This window comes from Schistocerca cancellata, chromosome 3 (assembly GCF_023864275.1).
Source record: "Schistocerca cancellata isolate TAMUIC-IGC-003103 chromosome 3, iqSchCanc2.1, whole genome shotgun sequence".
In the NCBI taxonomy this organism is placed as follows: Eukaryota; Metazoa; Arthropoda; class Insecta; order Orthoptera; family Acrididae; genus Schistocerca; species Schistocerca cancellata.
This window is the reverse complement of record NC_064628.1, coordinates 512915107-512938298: the sequence shown is the minus strand read 5'-3', so window position 1 is coordinate 512938298 and position 23192 is coordinate 512915107. Positions and strand designations below refer to the sequence as shown.

Genomic DNA, 23192 nt, shown 5'->3' with positions numbered 1-23192 from the left:
TAAGCACAACAGAAAGACAGTCGAACAACTAAGCTTTTGGCTAGAAACGCGACACACGTGAATCACAGTTGTGTGTGTGTGTGTGGGGGGTGGGGGGGGGGGGGATCATATTCCAGTGAAGACCTTTTTGGCTGGAAACTTTGATGCTGGACAGTCTTTCTGTTGTGCCTTTCTGTGACTCAGCATCTCCGCTGCATGGTGAGTAGCAATCTATCCTATTATCAACAATAAATTGCGAGTAGGCAAGTACATGAAATAGACAAAAACATATAGACATGGCAAACAGAGGGAGGAAGTCATCCAAGAAAAAGAAATCTACTATATTTGGTAAATAAAACAATGCAACTGATGGCAGTAACAGTCATTCAATGCAACTTGGTAAAAAGAAACACACAAAAATTTGAAAGGGTCACTTAATAGCAAGGAAAGTGGCAAGAAGGAAAAAAAAAGGATGCCAATTTTGCAAATAAATCAGTTAAAGGCTATTGGAAGAAGACCATGTTGTGTATTGTGAACCATAAAGAAAGTCTTTTATCAAAATTCATTAATAACAATAGAGCAAATTAAGTGCATGGAAATCAATTTTTCCTTCTCATCCCATCCAGTAAGTCTCTCTTGACCCAGAGTTCTAGGTGACTTTTTCACAAATCTTCTATTTCATAAAGCTCAACAGTTATTTTCCTTCATGACTCTTTCTTTCCCTTCAGCCCTTCTGCAAAAAGGAGCCACTGGCTCTAAAAGCTTGTGCATTTCCATATCTTTTACATGTGTTTTCTCCTGCTGTTGCTTGGCAAGTAGGTTTATTTATGTATCCATTACTATATTTTCATATGTTGATTATTTTTGTAATCATAAAGTTATTTTATGGGGTTGCATGGGGTGGTAGATTTAGGTCTTCCAAGATATTGTTAAAAGAGTTAGCCAGATGCCAGAATTATTCCTTTGAAAAAGTAATATCTGGTTTCTTGACCCATCCTTGTCTGATCCCAGGATGTGGTCCATCTCTAAATGATCTAACTATCTAAAAAGAAAGATGATGATGACTTACCAAACAAAAGCGCTGGCAGGTCGATAGACACACAAACAAACACAAACATACTCACAAAATTCAAGCTTTCGCAACCAACGGTTGCCTCATCAGGAAAGAGGGAAGGAGAGGGAAAGACGAAAGGATTTGGGTTTTAACAGAGAGGGTAAGGAGTCATTCCAATCCCGGGAGCGGAAAGACTTACCTTAGGGGGAAAAAAGGACAGGTATACACTCGCACGCACACACACACACACACACACACACACACACACACACACACACATATCCATCCGCATATACACAGACACAAGCAGACATTTGTAAAGGCAAAGAGTTTGGGCAGAGATATCAGGAGGACATAACTCCTTTTCCTTCATGTATTCGTTTACAGTTACTCTACATTCTCTAAACCCACCGTCAGTTACAACCTTGTAGAGTTATCAAAATCGATAAAATATGTAATGTGATTTGTGAATGATTTGATAAGTCTTAATTTTGCAGGTGGAAACGCCAGCAACCTCACAAAGGTCGATCGTCTCAACTGGATGTTAGTACCAGTCACAGTGGTGAAATTTCATCATCTCAGCGTTTGCTACCATCCACTTCTCAAGCCTCAGTGGCACATGCTATAAGAGTGTGTGTTGAGGATAAGAAGTTTCTTATCCCAGTTCCAGATGCCAGTCTCAGTATAGGATGGCTGGAGCAAGAAACAGCACGTCGCTACTATAGGTGTGTAGCTTCTTTTCTTCAACCATCTATCTCATTTCATAAGTTTAAATTGCAATGTGTTGCTATTTTGGGATGTGGTTAATTGAGTAATTATAATTTTGTGATACTCTCTGACAATCAGCACCTGAATTTCTTAAGAAGCATTAACTGTCATCTGTGCTTCCTCACTTGTCTCTTGCTAATTTACCACATATGTTTATTAACTTAATGACAGAAGTCCACATGTGAGACCATTTTGAAAGATGCTTTTCCATCTATGCTTCTCCCAAAATGGTCTTTGCTTGTTTTCCTCTTTTGGTTGTATTTGAGCTTTTGACAAAGGATTGTTTCTGTTGAGAAGCAGCAGCATTTACCTGCCATTGAACTGCTTCTCTGGTTTAAGGTCTTTCTTCACATTATTTTTCTCTCTCACTTAATTCATTAATTCCAAAATCTGCTTAATATTATGACCTTTCATGAGCAAGCATACTTGACAATGCTACAGGCAGAACTCACAAGGCAGTTAGCATAGAAGTAGTACAAAAAATAACTCAGTTCATATGATAGGGGAAGAATTCCGGTGTGGTCGAAGTAACATTGACAGGTTTTGTTTTCCGGTAGCTGTAGTGAAGAGTGCAGACCCTATAAACTGGCAGTCAGTTGCAAGCATACAGAAATTAAATTATATCTGCCTGAGGGGAGAGAAGCAATGTGGAGAAAAAAGCCTCCCCCTTTCTCTTGCCGGGCAGCAGCCTTTACCCGCGTTCTGTGTTTCTGCGAAAGCAGAATTGACACATGGTCGTAGGAATCACCAACTGTTCTGTGTTGTGAAGTTCATAATCAAGCTATGTGACAGACCAGAGACTTCTTCATTTACTTCAGAATGAAATAAGAACAGAAAACCGCAGTGCACAAAAAGCGATCGGTAACAGCTATGATGCAGTTGCTTGTGTGATTGGCAGTGTCATAAATGAAGTAGTTTAGGCCCAACCTCTACTAGTATTTGATGCACTCATGGTTCAAAACACCCATCCCCGAAAACTACCATGTTAAATGTGTTCACATTATACTAACACTTGAACTTCTGTTGGTAAATAAATGTAAGTGTTTCTTTGTTCTAAGGTGCTAGGTCCCACAGCTCAATACTACATTACTTTACATGGCATGTACCTTATACAGACCATTCAGCTTAGGATTGCCACTTTTTGGTATAAGAAAGAAGGAACATTTACCTTAAAATAATACAGAATTTTTCACAAAAATAAGGAAAGTTCATAAATACTTGTAGGCACCCAAATTTCGAAGAATCGTTCCTCTCTCCCAGTGCCTGTTGCAACCATAAACTCTGAAAATAACAGAATCATTAGGTGCAAACTGATATTTGCAGAGTGTGGGAGGCACTGTGCGCTGCAGTGGCTGCAGCAACTAGAGCAGTGTGTGGTGGTGCCAGCCATGTATAAGCTCCGCTGGTGACAGACCATCATGGGGCTGGGAGTGATATGTTGCAAGGAAGAGCAACAGCGCTTGCTCCCATGTATGGGAGGCACATAGCTTGTTCATCTGTTGCTTGAACGTATGCTCAAGTCATTCAGCTTCTCCATTCAACTGAGCACGAAACGGAGCACTGGTAGGGTGAGCAATACCATTGGCAGTACTATTCAAAGTCCTGAGCCGTAAACAGTGGTGTGTTGTCTGTAATCAACACTTCAGGCAAACCTCGCAAGCAAAAAATAGATGACAGAGCCTGAATGGTGCTATGCAACGTATTCTAGTTCATGGGCACTGCAAATGGATATTTTCTACAAGAGTCCACAACAATAAGCCAACGAGTGTCCCAAAAGGAACCAGCAAAGTCAGTATGCACTCATTGCCACAATGATTGAGACTTTGGCCAATCTGAAAACATTTATGGCAGGACCGATAGAGTTTCATCACATGCGTGACACTGTGACATCATCTGTTCATTGTGGGCAACCATGACTGGCCAAGTACAGTGTTGACGTACTAACTGTTTTTTGCTTGCAATTTCCCGATGTCCTCGGTAGAGCAGTCACAAGACATACCATTGCAACACTTTAGGAATAAGCACAAGGGATTGTGCAGAACCATTTTGCAATAAAATCACACCATGCTGGATCAAGAGGTGGTGCAAATGAGCAAAATATTGCCACACAAAAGAGATCTGAATGGTTTTCACTGAATGATACCAAGCAGTACGGATATAGTGCAGGGGGATGTCTGTAAAAGTTCAGTTTCCTGCGCATCGATTTGACAACAAGATGCGGTAGTAGCATCGAATTCAGAATCAGGACCAACAGGAAGGCGAGAAAGGGTGTCAGCATTTCCATGCTTCGACATGGGCCGGTACAATATTTCATATTTACACTGAGACAATACCAAAGCCTAATGTTGTAACTTCTGAGGCGTGCATGGAGGAACAGGGTTTGGATGGCTGAAACAAAGACTGAAGTGGCTTATGGTCCGTCACTAGGGAAAACTTTTAACCAAACAGATAATGGTGAAACTTCGTCACACCATAGGTAATAACAGGCGCTTCCTTCTCGATTTGGGAATAGTTGCATTGACTCTTTTGCAGTAACTTGTAAGTGAAAGCAATCAATCTGTCCTGTGCACTGCACGATTAAGCAATGTAACGGAAGCACCAGTGTCTAAGTTCACAAACAGTTTGTTTGACTGTCGTTGCACAGCACTTGGCGGGGAGGGGGCGGAGATTGAAGGCACACCCTGAATTTTGTCATTACTGGTATTGGCAGCAGGCTTAGAAAAAGCTATGTTCACTGAGTGAAAAGGTGCTCCGCACTTAGAAGAGCGATCGTGGGTTGAGTTCTTTTTCCATTGCAAACACAACAGCCTGTACATGCCATGGCTTTCAACAAGCAAAGCAAGACATATTCCGCAAAGGACAGTTTTGTCTTTTATGTGTGGAAAAGCAACGGGAACATGATTTCACAGCGAACACACATGTTGACTCTTGTTTACTTGGTCTATGGCATGGTGGCCTGTTTGCCCGCAGTGGTCAGTCACAAGGCCGTACCTGTTTGTAACTTTGCATTACACTGCAAATGGGAGCTACCTCAAAGTTTTCCACGTCTCTGTCACACAAGTCCTCATGTTCAATAATTTGTAATGCTTGTCTCCAAGTAAGATCAGAATGCTTGAGAATTTGTTCACGAATCGCACTGGCTGGCATCATGAATCATTGCATCACTATAGAACTGTCCACAGCCACGTTGAAAATGATACTGTCATGTCAAACCTTTAAGTTCAGTGACCCACTGATGGTAAGTCTATTCTGGCTTTTTCTGCAATCAAAAGAACATGTAACGAGCTGCAGTAACCCGTACCAGATCCCCTTAATGCTTAGTGAGGGCTGCAACTAAATCTTCAGAAACTAGCAACCTCAGCCTACTAGCCAGGAATAACTTCTGAGTGAGGTGGTAAACTCCTATGCTGCCCATTGACAAGAAATAAGAAAGTTTCATGGTACTTTGCACTTGATGTGTAGCACAGTGATTGTCGATCTGAGTGTAGTACTCAGTCCATTTCTCTTGTTGTTTATTGAAACTCAGAATGGTAGAATGCATGGAGGTGGTGCCGTGAATATGGCTGCATATTGTAGCAGAATTGATGCAGCATCAATGCATTAATGAGCTGCTGCACTGCCGTCATCAACTGTGGCATTTGGTGTTTATGAAACTGAATAAACAACATTAGATCAAAGCCAGTAGCAACCAGAGGCATAGGAACAGGTGCTGTAGGAGGCAGGTTAGAGGCCGTTTTAATGAGAGGATTTGAACTAGGGTTTTCATTGGCACTTCCGTAAAAATCTAGCAACTTGTTTTATTAACTGCTTGTAGCTGTATAGTATCTTACACAGAGAGGAAAGATTTTACAGTTACCTTTATTGCTGTTGCAACTGAAAAGAAACAGTTTTTAGAAACAAGTGTGGTCTCATCATTTAGAGACTTAGGAGCTAATATATCTTCCACCAAATTTTCTCCCTTCGTTCTTCCACATGAAACACAGTTCTGCTGCAGTCACTTTATCGTTCTGTGTTTGAGAAGTCACTTGATTGGAAGATTATTGATCCAGATTTTTTATTTCAATTTGTTATTTTGTATTCCTTTTATGTTGCTTAAGATCTGACTCACTGCTGTGAGATACAGAGAATCCATGCACACAGATGGAGTATTGAGCCTTGTGGCATTGTCCAGCATCAGGTTTCACCCCCGTTTATGATGATTCCCAGCTATTTTGATCTGATATTGCTTGTTGAACTTTCTTTCTAGAAGTTGTAAGAATTTTCATCAGAATCTGACATCTTAACATTGATGTCTTCAATGACCTTTGATAACTTCACAATTTACATAGATTTAGTCTCAAACAGCCTGAATAGTCATATTAGGAGTTGGAAGGGAAGACCTACAGAAGAATGTGGTGAAGGAGAAGGTAAATAATCCAGTATGCTCAGCTTTACCACCAAATTTTGAGACGTCATGAGATTTCCTTTTCCTGAGGCTCCAAAGAGAAAACGGTAATTGAGCTACTTTGAACCTCAATGGTACTCAAATATGTATTTTAAACTATCTATAGACAAAAAAGACAAACACTCATTTTTATGGGACAACAGTTCATAATACTGAATGCAAAATTTTAACCTCAAATATGAGACGTCCCATACAATAAGGGACAGGTGGCAACCCTAATTCAGCTACTCATAATTGTCATTGGACCAGAGCATTGAGCACACTGATACATAGTTGCATTAAAGCACTTTTTATTTTGCAAACACATTCTTCTTACATTTCCAATACGGGCTTTGCCAGTGGAAGTAATATACCAGGAAATGAAAACTGAAAACATTCACCATATTTATATGCATAAAATAAAGCAATTTCAAAGTATCTCTGAAAAAGTTCATCTAGATACATTTCACTATGAATAGCATCTATTAGGTAATTTTGTGTTTCCAAATTTTGAAGCAAAATTTGCATCTGTATTTACATTTATGACAAATTTTTTATTATTATTAAACCTCAAGGCAGACATCTGAAAAGAAAATTTAAATTTTATAGCCACATTTTCATACACCCAGCAACACAACTTACCCAGAAAATTTTAACATAGACAGAAAAACTGAAAACTTTACCTTGGATTCAACATATCAAAAGATGTCTAGAAAGTGTACAAATAAATTTGTCAAAAACTTTAGACAGAAACACTTACAGTCATAAAATTGACAGATGAGAAACGATGCTGGTAGACAAACTGCAAAGAAAACAAAACAAAAATTGACTGTAGATTTCACAGAGGAAAAATGAAAGCTGCATGGAAACTAAGAAAACTAGATGATAAAGCTTTGCGTGATGCAGTGGGGTTCAACTGCACTTAATAGTAATATGTGCATAAAGTAACAAGACATGTAAATTTAACTTAGATTCAGTATATTTCTTATCATTAACTATGGCATTTGCTTTGTATTAATCTCTCACATTTTCATTTCTTCAACATAATTTCTATAACATTAGATTATACGATGTGCAGTTAGTGGAACAAACAAAACTCTTATGTGTCAGAGCCAAACAACATTGTATTCACTGTAGAACCATTGATCTGATTTCTACATACCAGAATTAATTTCAGATGTATATTTTTTTTTGATTACCATATGTAGCTTATACAAGTGATCACTTAGTGAATGTACTGTTTCATTCAATGATACTATTAATGGAAAATAAAAAGTAGATACTAGTTGAAAGTAATGTTTAATTAAGACATGAAACATAATTGAAGTACATAGAATCGTGGTAATGACATAAGCATCCAATTTCATAATAATTTTGTTGTTATTATTATCTTTGTCATTATCATTATAACCCTCTCTAGTTTAGAAGGCTTGCGACCAACACTCACTCTTCAAACCAGTGATGGAGCATTGCTAGCTGAAGATGACCCGATTTCTCTCATAACTGGTAACAATGAATTGATAGCATCTGTTGTGTCATGGAACCTACCACCATTGACAGAAAGATATGTGGAAGCTGCTGCTAGTTTGCAGTCAGGTAATACTGTTCAATATCTGTTTGTAATATAAATAAAATCCTTGTGCATGAATGGTATTTCATGAATGTGACATTGATAATTATGGGTAAAGAAATGAAATACATTTATTGCCAATGGTCTCTGAAAATAAAATTGTCTTTAGTGTAAAGAACCAAAGGCTTTTTCAGTGGCATCTTTTTAATTTATTCCCACCAAAGAATTATCTGACAATAGCAATGTGCACATCTGTTTGCCAAAAAAGTTTGTTAGTTGTATCATAATTATTAATCAGTTTTTATATCATACTTTCGTTCTTTGTGGTGGAGAGATAACTGTGTAAGTCTGAGGCTAACTTGGTTTGCTCTTATTTCACGTACCTGTGAAAGACCATGACAGTGATATTCATTTTGCAGTTTTTAATAATGTGCATTTATTAGACACAAAGGGATGCCTCCAACTTTGTGCTCCTTGTCATACTTTGTAAAATATATTTGAGGATCCAACCTTGAGCAAAACAGTTTCCCATAAATGTTTCATTGCTGTTACACTGTCCTCAATGGATTTCCCTTAATTTTGCTGTTAAATGTAAGTAATGTTGGACAAACAAATACATACATGTGATATGGTGATCATCAGTTTCTTTGGCAGATTGACAAACTTGAGGAAGTAGCACATTTGCTTCCTCTTATTGGTGTCTGTCTTCCTTATTACTGATCAGATAAAGTCATTAATGTAGCAATACTGCAGCATATATTTAGAAATTCTCAATACCATCAAGACAAGAAGGCACTAACACATTGGCCATATAATGGGCAATGACAAATACAACCTGTTGCAACAAATACTTGAAGGAAAGATTGATGGCAGACATGATCCAGAACATACAAAATTATCCTGGCTAAAGAACTTACGCCAATGGTTTGGACTGATTACATAATCACTGTTCAGAAAAGCTGTGGACAAACAAAAGATCATGCTGCTGATCGCCAATTTTCTTGGAGGACATTTTAAGAACACTATATTGTTGTGTGTGTGTGTGTGTGTGTGTGTGTGTGTGTGTGTGTGTGTTCGTTTTTACATTCTAACAATTCCTTGAGAACAGAGCACAATGCAGACGATAGATATGTTTATTCATTAGTATATCCTCCCTGTCTGCTATAATACTTTCTGCTTAGTAGTTACATTCAATGATTAGTTTCTGCGAAGAGCTATTCTCTTTCAGATATGTCAGTTTTCACTTGACTATGGTCCATATATTTAATACCATAAGTTGCTTTATTTCTGTGAATAAATATGTACCATATAACTGTTGCACGATTACTGTTCAGGCATGATCCCTGTGGTTTTGTTTCATTTATTTATTAAGTGCATGAGGTCTCCTTCACATTTGTTTCAATCAAGAACACGCACACACGCACACACACACACACACACACACACACACACACACACAAGGGCAATAAGCATACAATTAAATTAATGTTGTACACATTCCTACAACAATAAAGCAGCTCACCACAGGGTTGACAACTAGGGCTAAATATAGCCTACACAACTGACTGTTTAATATGAAAGAGATTGTTGATGATAAACTTTACCACAGAGAAAGACAAAACATCTAGCATATAGCATATAGCTTGCCAAAACTATATGTCAAGATTTATTGAGGAGATGACTAGGAATTTTGACACTAAATACGTGGAGAACGTAAGAACACTAAAAAAAAAGTCAGCTTTATATCAAAATTTGTGGTACGTTGTATGGAAGTGAACCATAGACCGACAAACATTGATATGGATCTAAAACATTTTAGATAGTGTAACAGCTCTCCACAGAAATTAATTATGGAGTAGAACTAATACATACAAAAAACTGTAGTATAAGAAAAACTATGCAGCTCTTTGCAGTGTAACTATGCTCTATGCCCTTAAGGAACTGTCAGGAAATAGAAAATTGATACATGTTAACAGTGTACTTTCTGTAGTTCGTCTCAAGTTGTTGTTCCCATTTTATGCATAATGTTTGGATGACCAACCGTGCTGTCTTTCTCGGGTGCTACAGGTTTTGCTGTTATGTGTACTCACAGCTTCTGAATAAGACTTATGGGTTGGTTGTCGAAATATTGTGTATAAAATGGAAACAATAACATGTCAGGATACCTAAAAACATGCCATTAATCAGTTCCGCAAAGAAGTGAGAGTGATCAGATCAAAACACTTAATTGGAACTGAACTTGTGTCACCATGAAATGAATTTCCTATACCAGTCCTGATCACAGAAAAAAAAAATTGTGAAACTAAGTGTTCACACACACAAATATTATTAGTTTGAACCCTGTTAGTATGACTTCTAATTCATGATCTGGCACACTTTCATACAAGCTTCAAAAACATAACAGGAAAAGAAATAATTGTAGTCATAGTAGCAGCTTTTCAGAAGTAGTAAATAAATAACAGAAACAATGAAAAATACAAGAATTATGCTGTAGAAAAATATATATTTTTCGTTGTTATTGTTGTTGCCGTCGCTGTCTGGAGTCTGGTTTGATGCAGCTCTCCATGCCAGTCTATCCCGTGCATGTCTCAGCTCTGCATAACTACCACAGCCTACATCTGTTTCAAGCTGCTTACTACATTCAAGCCATGGTTTCCCTCTACAATTTTTCTCCCCACACTTGCTTCCATTACCAAACAGACAATTCCTTGGTGCCTTGGGATGCGTCCTATCAGTTGATCTTTTCCTTTAGTTAAGTTGTGCCATAAATTATTTTTTTCTCCAATTCGTCTACTTCTTCATTTATTATTCAATCTACCCATCTAATTCTCAGTGTTTCTCTACAGCACCACATCTCAAAAGCTTCCGTCATTTTATTTGAAATGGCTGTCGTCCACATTTCAGTTTGATACAAAGCTAAATACAGTTTGATACAAAGCTTCAGGCAAATACCTCCAGAAGAGATGTCCTAACACTCGAATTTATATTAGAAGTTACCCCATTCCTCTTTTTTTGGAAATGATTTTGCGAGTCTGCATTTTATATCCTCTCTACTTTGACCATCAACAGCTATTTCACTACCCACATAGCAAAACTCTTGTACTACATTCAACGTCTTGTTTCCTAATGTAATTCCCTCTGCATTGCCTGATTTACTTTTGACAACATTCCTTTCCCCTTGTTTTACTTTTAAATGACATTAGTCATATAATCTTTTTTCAAGACACTAATCCATTCTGTTCAACTGCTCTTCCAAGTCCTTATCTGTCTCTGACAGAATTACAATGTCATTGGCGAATGATAAAGTTATTTATTCTCTCTGATCTTTAATTCCCTTTTCAAATTTCTCCTTCGTTTCCTTCGCAGACTGCCCAGTATTCACATTGAATAACATCATGGATAGGCTACAACCCTGTTCTAATCCCTTGTCAACTATGTCTTCCCTTTCATGTCATTCGGCTCCTACAGTTACAATCTCATTTTCTGTACAAGGTGTAGATATCTTTTTGATCCCTGTATTTTATTCCTGCTACCTTGAAAATTCCAAGAGTGTAGTACAGTCTACATTGTCACGAGCTTTCTCTAAATCTACAAAATGTGTCAACTATCATTTATTAATCTGATGTTTTAGTAGTATTCGCATCTGTCATCACCTGCCTTCTTTGGTATTGGAATTATTACATTTTCCTGAAGCCTGAGAGTATTTCATTTGACTCGTATATCTTGCAACTCACATATCTTGCACATCAGGTGGAATACATTTTTCATGGCTGGCTCTCCCAAGGATCTCAGTAATTCTTTGGAAATATCATTCATTTGCTCCAGGGACCTTGTTTCCACTTAGGTATTTAAATGCTTTGTCAAATTCTTCTAGCAGAATCGTATCTCCCAACTCATCCTTCACCTACTTCTTCTCTTTATATAATATTGTCCTCAAGCTTATTACCCTTATACTGACCTTCCGCATATTCCTGCCACCTTTCCCTTCTTTGCTTGGTACTGATTTGCTGTCTAAGCTCTTGATGCTCATACAGTCAATTCTGTCTTCTCCAAAGGTATCTTCAATTTTCCTACCGGCAGCCTTTGTCTTTCAAGTAGTTACACAGGCTTCTACAGCCTTACATTTGTTATTTAGCCAGTCCTGCTTAGCCATTGTGCATTTCTATTTTTTCTCATTTCATCAGTTAAATTCAATATCTCCTAAGGGAGGACTTATCTTTTTACCTGTGTGATCCCCTACTGTCTTTCCTATTTAATCTGTCAAAGCTAATTATTCATTTTGCGTTGTACTCCTTTCCTCTGTTTCAGTTCAGTATTGTGTAATGCTACTCTTGAAATTTTCAACAACCCCTGTTTCCTTCAGTGTTTCCATGTCAATTCCCTACCCTTTTGCAACTTTTTCTGTTTTAATTTGCTGTTCATAACCTATAAATTATTATCATTGTCCACATCTGCCCCTGGAAATTTCTTACAATTTAAAATCTTATTCTGAGATCTCTGTCTTATCATTATGTAATCACACTCAAACTTTCTAGTGTCCCCAGGTTTATTGCACATATAAGCCTTCTTTCATAATTCTGAAACCGAGTATTAGCAATGATTTAATTATGTTCTGTGCAAAATTCTGTCAGGCATCTTCCTCTTTCATTTGTTTGCCCAGTTCAATTTTCCTACTAATCTTCCTTCTGTTCCTTTTCCTATTACCATACTCCACTCACACCATCAGAATAATTTCCTCGATCTCATTATATATTCTTTCAATCTCTTCGTCATATATGGAGCTAGTTGGCATATCAACTTACACTACTTTGGTAGGTGTGCTTCATGTCTATCTTGGCTACATTACTGTGTTCACTATGCTGTTCATAGTCACTTACACTCATTTGTACTTTCTTATTCGTTCTTAGGCTTACTAATGCATTACCCCTATCTGATTTTATCTTAATAACCCAGAAGTACTGTTCTCTCCCTCCTAGTGCACAACACTACTACCATACCTAAGTTCAACCTATCCATTTCCCTTTTTAAATTTGTTAAACTACCTAACTTATCAAGAGATCTAATATTCCGTGCTCCAACCTGTAGAATGACAGTCTTGATTTCTCTGATGATGACGTCCTCCTGAGCAGTTCCTGCCTGGAGAGTGCGAATGTGGAATTCTTTCACATTTGGAATATTTTACCCAACAGAATGCCAACCCTGTTAAGCCATACAGTAGTGCTGTACACCGTCAGGGAAGGGAAAAACACACGACTATCGTTTCACCTACCTTACAGCCATTCACAGTAAGAGTGCAAGACCACATTGGCTAATGTTACAGTGTCAGGTCAGCCAATCATCCAAGCTATTGTCTCTGCAACTACTGAAAGGACTGCTGCCCCTGTCCAGGAACAACAGGTTAGTATGACCTCTCCACATTATGGCTGTCTGTATCGTAGAGGCATGCGAGCTACCCTACCTTGGCCAGTTCCATGTTTCGTTATTAGTTACAAATTAGAGACTATTAAAATACCACCTGTAATAAAATATACAAACACCGCGTAACCCTCCTAGCGTCACCCTTCGTTAGTCACTGTCCTCACTCATCCAGCCCCTTCTCTGTTCCAAATCCAGCTCTACACAGCAGTCATTCCACCAAAACACTCAGTCTTTTTACTTCTCTCCTTTTCTACTACTTCCCCCTCCCCACCCGTCTAACCTGCAGCACTTCACTGTCCGCCACCCCCACAATACTATCCCTCCCCCTCGCCATCCCAGTCTCCTCCTTACCCCCACCCACACTCCCATCTTGCGCTGGTGCTGCTGCTGGAAGAAGCCTTAATGGCTGAAAGCTTTATTTCTTTGTGACAGTCCTTTTGTTGTGCCTATCTGCAACTCAGCATCTCTACTATATGGTGAGTCGCAATTTTCCTTTTCATAAGATTGTTAAGAATGGTATAACAATGCCAAAACATGTATGTAGATTAGTCAGCAAGAATAAATTGAATTTTGCTCAAGACAGAATTCTCAAGTACTTTTAACTGTTTAAGCAAAACTTATTAACGTGTGTTCCTATGAGGTATAAAATGAAATTCCTGACTGCTTAAGTGAAGTGAAGTGTGTTGGGACGGATCCCGAATATGACTCAATCAGCAGCAGTTTATCGGGCAGACAGTGCCTGAACCATGCTTGTGCTGTACTTAAAAATTCATTGCAACCATTGTGCTTTCTACCCACTGTTGGTAACCATGTGGACTGCACAAGGAAAGGGTCTCTGCATTTTGCTACTGCATAATATTTGAATTCTTAACATCTATACTCAACAGCAGCACTTTGTATGCTACTTTGTCATTGTAACTGCTGTAACTACTGAAGACAGCAGATGAGAAGCTGGAATGGTGTGCAGGCACCACTTGACACCATTCCCACACCAGCTGATTCTTGTGCATTGTTTATGCCAGGTAGTCTATTGCTCATGGTCTAGTGGTTACTGTCACTGCCTCTTGATCACTGGTCCCAGGTTCAGTTCTTTGGCAGGTCAAAAGATTTTCTTCACTCTGGGACTGGGTGTTGGTGTCGTTCCAATCGTTTCATCTCATTTTCATTGACATGCAGAGTGCCAAAATGGTGTCAAATTGAAAGACTTTCATCAAGCAGCCAAACAGCCCCGAGATGTGGTCTCGCCCAGCCAGTAACCCCATATGATCATTTCGTTTTTATCCCAGACAAAGCAGTAACCACTGAAACTAATCGGTATGCTGGTTCGATAATAGTTGAGCACAGATGGCAAAACAAGTTGAAAGCCAACAGTGTATGTAGAAAGTGGACCAAGCCAAAAATTGATGATATTTAAGAGTTTTTTGTGCTAATAATTCACCTGTACTGAGTGAAAACCCAAAAATCAGTGACTGTTTTTTAAAAGTTTGAATTGTAAGGACAAATACATTTTCATGTTTACATGAAGAGCAAATCAGATGAGTAATGTCATTTGTTGTTGGCAATGCTTTGATTGGGTACATACTTAGGACAGAAATATGAACTGAGAACGGCATGTAGCAGCCAGGTGTTATGGCATTTTTGAAGAAAGTACTATAAAATTACTTTGACAAAGGTTATACAGTATTCAAGGATCACAATTATATATCACCCGCTGTCTTTATTCATGGCAGTGCAAGACAAGGGCAGTAGGCACTTACATCGCTAACAGAAAGGATCTTCCTCAACTGATGGTTGTAAAGCCAAGAATCGAGGAAGGACAGTGTGTTTTTGTTTTAAAGAGAGAAGGGAATGTCCGTACTGCCTAAAATGAAGGAACATGAAGGATGGTTTATTTTTTTTTATGCTTTCTTCATGCCACACTGCTTCAGCAACAGAGGTAATTGTGTGGTCATGAGGGACCAATGACTAAAGCAAAACCAGAAGTAGTTCTGGATCGTAATATTCACAAAGTAGTAATGGATAAATAAGATCAAGTGATTGCTTCTCATCCTTTCAAGAGAAAGCAGTTCAAATAGCGGAAAAAGTTATTCTTTCATTTGATTGTAATGGGCACCAGGAACTCATTCATGTTGTTTGAGACAGAGATGAGGAAAAAAGAAAAATGTGTACCCTCTCCCAATTTCTTACATAATTAGGGAGTTGGTCTGTGCCAAAGGCAGCACAAGGTTCGAGGTTAATTCCTCTACAGTTCTTGGTCCAAGTGGACTTAGTGGATGACATTTTGTGGAAAAAATACCACCTATATAGAAAAAAATCTCATCCAACACCTGTCTCCAAAGGCTGCTTCATTTCACTAAGAGGCAGAAGAAAGAAGTGCTGCAAAGAAATGTCCTGGTGGTGTCCAAATCGTGATGTAACTCTTTTTATACCTTATTGTTCCAAAATAAACCACACTCAGGCAGTTTATTTGTAAGAATGGTGTGAACGGGGTGGGTTCTCACCCCCCCCCTCCCCCGAAATAAGAACATGATTCAGTATATCTTTTTTTATCTGCTAATTTTAATATTTTATAGCAAGATTTTTAAGAACAGATAAACGAGGTTTCGTCATTTCAAATGAAACATCAGATGATTTTACTGCATTAACTATTACAAAGCTATGATTTCCGAAAAATGTGTTTAAAAACAGCAGTCCAGCTACCCCATCCAGAGTGAGTGAGCCAGTCTCGATTGTGTTAATAACCTGAGAGACAACATTTATTGTAACCTCACCCTTTTTTCCAGTTATGCAGTTCTCTTTAACAAAGTACTATCTGAAAAAAGCTGCATAAAAGTGTTGTCAGATCATTATAAGATTTCAAAGTGGTGCAAATATTTTCAACGTACTTTAAATGTTCAGAAATGTAACATTGTGCACTTCAGAAAATGCAGAAACGTAGTATCCTGTTACTACAGTATCATTGTGTCATAACTGCAATGAATCAACTCATACAAAATACCTGGGTATAACTATTTGATGGCATCTGAGGAAAGGATCACATAGACTCAGTTGTATGGAAAGCATTTGGCAGACTATAGTTCAATGGTAGGATAGTAGGTAAATGCAGTCAGCCTACAAAGGAGATTGCTTACAAAAACACTTACGTTACTCACTCTGAAGAATGCTCAAGTGTGTGGGAACAGAAATAACAGTTGATATTGAACATATACAAAAAAAAAAAAGGACTGCACAAATGGTAATGGCTTTGCTCAATGGACAAGAAAGTCTCTTGGAAAAACTTAAACCATTGAACTGACAGGCTCTTTGCAATAGAACACCAACTTTGTGTGCAGACCTTCTTAAACAGTTTTGAGAGTTAATATTAAACAAATACAGAGGGATTTAAGCAGTTATTTTTCCCACACTTTGTATGCAAATGGAACAAGAAGAAACTCCACTACCTGATACAATGGGAAGTACCCTGTGCCATTTGTTTAACAGTGGTTTGCAGTGAATGGATGTGGATGTAGGTTGGTGTGCTGGATTATGCAAATCTTATTAGAGTTCAAAAGAATCCAAGGAAAACAAAGACTGATTTGCATAGTTTTGTTTTAGGATAACAAAACTATGCTTGCTCACAGAGAGGCTGAAATGTAGACATTTTCTTAATGAGTCACAGGTTCAGACAACACTGCAGCCACCTAAACACCCCACATTTGTCTGTATATGATATCTCTCTCACTCAGAAATTTTAAAGAATCCCTTCCTGTGTATCATTTTATCTCCTGAGCAGCTGGTAAAGAGCTTCCCAAAGAGATATATTGTAATACACTTCTTAAATAACACGAGAAGAGCCACCAGTTCATCAACTGTAAGGAAAGTGCTGTTAGAGAGTATGTAAAGGAATGTTTTGGTAGTTCAGGAATTTCCTTTTTTGACATAACACTGTTGCTGCTCAAAATATACATTAGTTCTATTGATAATTGATTTTTAATGTGAGAAAACTCAAATATTGTTATTGTCACAGACAAGTAACAAGTGCTGGTATCTTCTCTAATGTTGTAGTTGCAGATGCTCATGTTCTTCAGGTGCTGGAAATGTGCCAAGCAACACAGTGCCTACAGCTTGCAGATCTTGCACTGACTTCAGTATCCCTGTCTCCAGTTTTCCAGGCACTTCGCTATCAAAATACCCTCTCGCTGAATTTGTCAGGGAACAGTCTGGGTGATGATGGAATGAAGGTTTGTAAGTGCAATATTAATGTTCCACATGTTTGAAAGATTAATTTGTTAATATGTCTTTATGCTTCTCTTATTTGTCAGAAACTACTAACAGGAGTGAAGGAGGAAAAGTTTGCAGGTTCAGAAGTAGGGTATCATTGTGTAAATACACCTTTGCAGCACATGTTTCTTTACCAACTCTAAATATAAAAATTGATGTTTGTGTGCTACATAGATAGTATAATTGTGGGTAGGTGGCATCACCCCATGTACTGTCAACAGAAACATAAAACTTGTCACTATTCAAAAGCAGTATCTTTTCTTATTTTGCTCTGTATAGTTTGTGTAAGTAGCTAATTACTGATTGATGAAAAAAGTTACTTCATTTGAGAGTTGAAGAGAATTATTGAAAATTTTATATATTCAGATTCCATGTATGAAACTGCAAAAAGTGTTTTTGTCATGATTTTTTTTGTTTTAGGAAAGAAAATGTCTTAAATGGTTTGAAATTGATAATATTTTTACTGTTAACTTAAATCAGCCCAATATTTTGTTTCCATAAAGCTCTTTTAATAGTCCTGTGTTTCTCATCTGTTATCCAGTTATACTAAACATTTACGTACAAGCACATCTTGCTGTAACATTTGATTTGACTCTGATTTTCTTGCTTGTTTTTTCACTTACAGTAAAATATTTTGATGTATGAGTAATATTGGAGTTACACATTGAATACAAGGTAACATAAACATCAGAACAATGTTTGCCAGCCTTATGGCATCATTTGGTATTTGTGTCATCTTGTAAAGACATGTCAAAACAGTCCATATTACTCACTACACACTTTGTCATTAGACTTTGTTTGATTTTTTTCTTTTTTTCTCTGGTTTCATCATATTGCTTGCATTAAAGCTTTACGGGCCTGGAGTTATGCGTCTGAAGTCTCATAATATATCTTCTTTGATTCTCGTCCTGCTAGTAATGAACCTGATAAATATTTGTTAAATAAGGTGCACAATACTGCAGCAATTGATTTTTGAACTCTTTATGTTTATTAACACACAGTGCTCTCTTTTAGATGATCATCTGTGTAACATGCAGGATACAGATCAGTAAGCTCACCAGTTAACTAAATTGTATGTTGTTAACTGGTGGAAGAGTAATACCTTACTTCATATGACTTTCAATAACTGGCGTAATAATTGCACACAGTAGCTGTCCAATCATGACTGACTGAAAATTACGAAACATTGTTTGTTTCTATAATTAGAACTACATGATGTTTACAGTTTCACTCCTGGGTTCTGACTGATTCAAAGTAAATATACACTTTAACTTGATACCAAGTACATGGTGTTTACGTAATGTGCATTATCCTCCGACTGTTGCAGAAGTGTGTAGTACAGAAATCAAACAATGGCAGAATACAAGCCAATTACATGTTAGGTATTAAGAGAAAAAGCAGGAAAATTAATAGGAACAGAGACACAATAGACAGTGAACAGTGACATACGTTTTCTTTAAGTGCCATTTTATAGGAGAGCAGCTAACTGTGAAATGGCATTCTCAAAATGCACTAGGGAATCTCGAGGAAGTGCAGGTTTTTAGTGTGGATAATTAACAAGCTACTTAAGTGAAAATTAGCATTTTTTGAAAGAGAAAAATCGAGGCCACAAAACTATGGTACTAAATGTTTGTAATAATTACATTTTAATATTGAAAGATTCTGGAACATGAAATTATTGAATAGAAATAACTTTTAAATTGTGATCTTTTTGGAAAAAGCAAAATCTTTGGCAAAGAGGAGAACGAGGGCTTTCAGATGAGCTATACCAAATCAAGAAACAAACAACTTTTCTTCTCATCAAAAACTTCACCTTCACATAGATTGTATGTATAGTAAATCAAGAACTTTCTTTTTTCTTTTTTTTTTCTTTATTTTTTTTTTCTTTTTTCTTTTTAGAAGAAATAGTTCCATATGAAGTAACTACACTTAGCCATCAGTAATCAGGAAATTGCACAGTGAATAATAAAGGTTTTTGAATTGCTGCTGCAATAAGAAATGAAATATTTCAATTAACTACTTTGTATGTGTTATCAACAAAATGAAATCGTAAAAGGAGGGAGAAAATGATGTAAGAATAAGTAGAATAATCTCACCGTGCTCTGTTACAAGTTGTGTGGACATCATATTACGCGTGAGAGACACACATCAGACCAACATAGTGTACTTACCTGAAGATATAATTTCAATGCACTAGGTATTAAAATTAATAGAATGAATATATAAAAAAAAGAAGACTGAATGACCTACAGTGACAATAAAGAAACAGTAATGTAAAAACAGAAAATATGCTAACTAACAAGCCCCCAAATCACACTAGTTAGGAAACAAAAAAACTGTGACAAGAGAAGAAATTAAGACAATTGGAGCAGCATCAAGAAAATAGTACGTAAGGATGGACACCAACACTTAACAAAAGGGGGAGTGGCCGAGCGGTTCTAGGCGCTACAGTCTGGAGCCGCGCGACCGCTACGGTCACAGGTTCGAATCCTGTCTCGGGCATGGATGTGTGTGATGTCCTTAGGTTAGTTAGGCTTAAGTAGTTCTAAGTTCTAGGGGAGTGATGACCTCAGAAGTTAAGTCCTATAGTGTTCAGAGCCATTTGAACACTCAAATATGAGAATATCAATGTAACTCACAGAACCAATATTGCATATATAGAAATATGCACCAAACTGATCAGCAGAAATAGTATAATTTGCTAACCTCATAATTTTAATAGCCACTCAGTGTGTCAACATAAAACTTTTTTGTAGAATTATGCTGTGTACATAAACATGAATGAAATATAATACAGTTTTTGGGAAATGTGAATAATAAATCTGTATTGCTTTCAGTATATGCATGACCTGAAAAATATTCATATTTCCACTTTGATTTGATTTGGGGATTTTCACTGTCATAATGAGTTAGTTTGACTGTTTTTGTAATTATTTAGATGGTTAAAACTGTGTGTATATTTAGACTTTTATCAGTTGGTTTATTCAAAATCGAAATAATTAATTGTGATCTGAGGCCATCCAAATCACTGTACTGTGGTCATAGCGCAAGATAGAAAGTGCTTTCTTGCTGTTCAGCACATTATCAAAAAAGTTATTCTTTCTTTGTGAGCAGAAAAAGTGGTGATTCTTGGTATCATCATTGTAATACCAATGGTAAAAAGATTACATAACAACAAGATTTTATTTATGTGTTGATTCTTCTGAGTGGTGTTTGCATTCTTGTCAGGTTACATATTCTGGCTTCTGACCTCAAGGATTACAGCACCGCATTCAGAGACTGACATAAGACAGGGAAACAACAATGAGTACAGTGGAGTAGCCTTTTCCTATAAGAAAGCAGAGCAGCTTGAGTAGATAGAGAGAAGCTTAATGAGACAGGCACAGTTAGAAGGACAGTTTGTGAAACCTGTGAGACTATCACACCAGTATCATATTGAAAGACACCTCACAAACCATAATGCATTGTGGGGAGGAGGGGCCTGTTCCCAGCTGTTGGAAGAAAGCATAAGTCACCTGTCTACTGGAAGGAAAGCTAAGTGATCCTACAGAAATAGCTTCCAATATTATTGACAGAAATAGCTTCCAATATTATCAACATCTATTTTTTGTAAAATCTTATAACCTGTTCTGTTCTCATGCATAATAAGATACCTCAAACACAATGATCCCCTCCAGCATGCATTTCAAAACCATCGCTCATATGAAACTCAAGTTTCGCTCTTCTCACAAGATGTACTGAAATAATGGATCAAGGCAGTCGATAGATGCAGTAATTCTCGACATCTGAAAAGCGCTCAACTCAGTACTATATCAGATCTGATACTGAAAGTGTGATCATATCGAGAATCAAATGATATTTGTGACTGGATCGAGGATTTCTTGGTTGGGAGGATGCAGCATACTGTCTTCCACCAGGTGTCATCAGTGCAACACTTGTAGAAGTGCTACAGATACTGCCTTATATTAATTTCCTGGTAGACTATTTAAATAGTGATCACAGACTTTTTGCAGATGATACAGTTATTTATAATGAAGTACTATCTGAAAAAAGTTGTAAATGATCACAAATATAAAACTTTGTCTTCACGAAATGCAAAAACACAATATCCTGTGTCTGCAATATCAGTTGGAATTAGTCAACTCGTATAAACTGCCAGGTGTAACAATTTTGGGGATATGAAATGGACTGATCAGTGATCGCATATGCTCATCCATAGGTTTTTTCTTTGGTAGGATACTGAGAAAAAGCAGTCAGTCTACAGAAGAGGTTGATTACAATATACTCTTGAGGCCCATACCAAATGGGACTAACAGAGAAGATATTGTATGCAGAATACAATATAACTGTTGAATATGAAGCAAATTTAAAAGAAAAATTTGTAATGAATCGAAATGTATGAATGTGCTGCTTTGAACTGGTTTCAGTTAGATTTTCATTGCTTTTTTGAGAAAATGCTTTTTCTGTAGTGGTAAGGTTTTCACTATAATGAAATGCTCTCTCTTGAAAATGAAAGAGTATTGTCCTTTTTAATCGCTAAATTATATTTTAGTTTGTTATTTCAAATGTGTATAATGTTGATTGCCTTTTGCCTGCACAATCTTTCCCCAAAGTTATAAATGTGCTGAATAAGTCAACACCGCACTTGTAATTCTGTTTTGCTTACAAATAAATTTGTTTTTCTATGGGTTCCATTTTGATCAAATACAATTATGTATTCATTTCTGCCCTAGCATGTTTCACTGAAGTTATAGCATTGTCAGAGAATGGTTTATTCTTTTTCTTCTATTAAGTAAGTGGATAAATTGCTTTTTACTATTTCTGTTTTAACTTAATTATTCACAAATTTAAATAGGAAACATAAACACCATTTACAGATTAGCCCTTACGTCTGTTCTGAGTGGCCAACTACATGAAGCGATCTATAGCTGTGGGACAAGTGATCACCATGTTGCCGATCTGTCCAGCTGTTACTGCCAGTAGATGAATCCTTGTAATGCCACTGATTCTTTATTCACTTTATTGAAGCAGCTCCTTATTCAGCCTCACAAGACTTGAGTGGAAACCATTTGAGACATCCCTAACTCATAAAAAATCTGAGCAGGTACTGGGAATTGAACCTGGGTCCTACTGTAGCAAGGAGAGTGATGTTAACAATGCACCTATGGATGTGGTCAAAATTTGAAAACAGAATTTTTTTATATACCTTTTTATCACATGTCATTTCTGTTACTTTCTTTTCTTTGTGGTATAGGTGATTTTCTTTTACTGTTTGTCATCTGCACCAATAAGGCTCTTACATAAAAACACTTGTTTACATCGAAAATTTATGACTGGGAATGTTAAACTGTTACATTAGTTCTTTGTATGTGAGAGAGAGAGAGAGAGAGAGAGAGAGAGAGAGGTCTTGCACCAGGCGGCAGGCTCTCTGTAGCTGGGGATCCGAGCCTAGTCACATGCATTAACAGTTCTTTAGGAGCGGACAACAGAGTTCCATTGCAGAGAGCTTTGTACTTATTTATTATATCTTTTCTTTCCATATTTGGTAGTTTTCTTCAATACTAGTTTCTGTTGGAAGGGCAGTTACTGCATTTGAGAATTTTTAGGTCAGTGTTGATGTCTGTCTAACTGTGGTCCGTATCTGTAAGGTATTCTGCGAATGTAGACTGGCAGCTTTTTAGTGCTCTTCTAACCTGTGTGTACCTAATATTAAAATTTCT

The 23192-nt window shown here is 37.3% G+C and overlaps 1 protein-coding gene across 2 annotated transcripts in view; it reads left to right on the top strand.

Annotated features, from left to right (window-relative positions):
* Positions 1-23192, top strand: part of LOC126175311 (tonsoku-like protein) — a 259997-nt gene that overhangs the window by 193709 nt on the left and 43096 nt on the right. For both annotated transcript variants that reach the window (XM_049922019.1, XM_049922017.1), the window contains exons 19-21: positions 1531-1758; positions 7645-7820; positions 17257-17432. In XM_049922019.1, coding sequence (XP_049777976.1) covers positions 1531-1758; positions 7645-7820; positions 17257-17432 — 580 coding nt within the window. The remainder of the gene's footprint in view (positions 1-1530; positions 1759-7644; positions 7821-17256; positions 17433-23192) is intronic.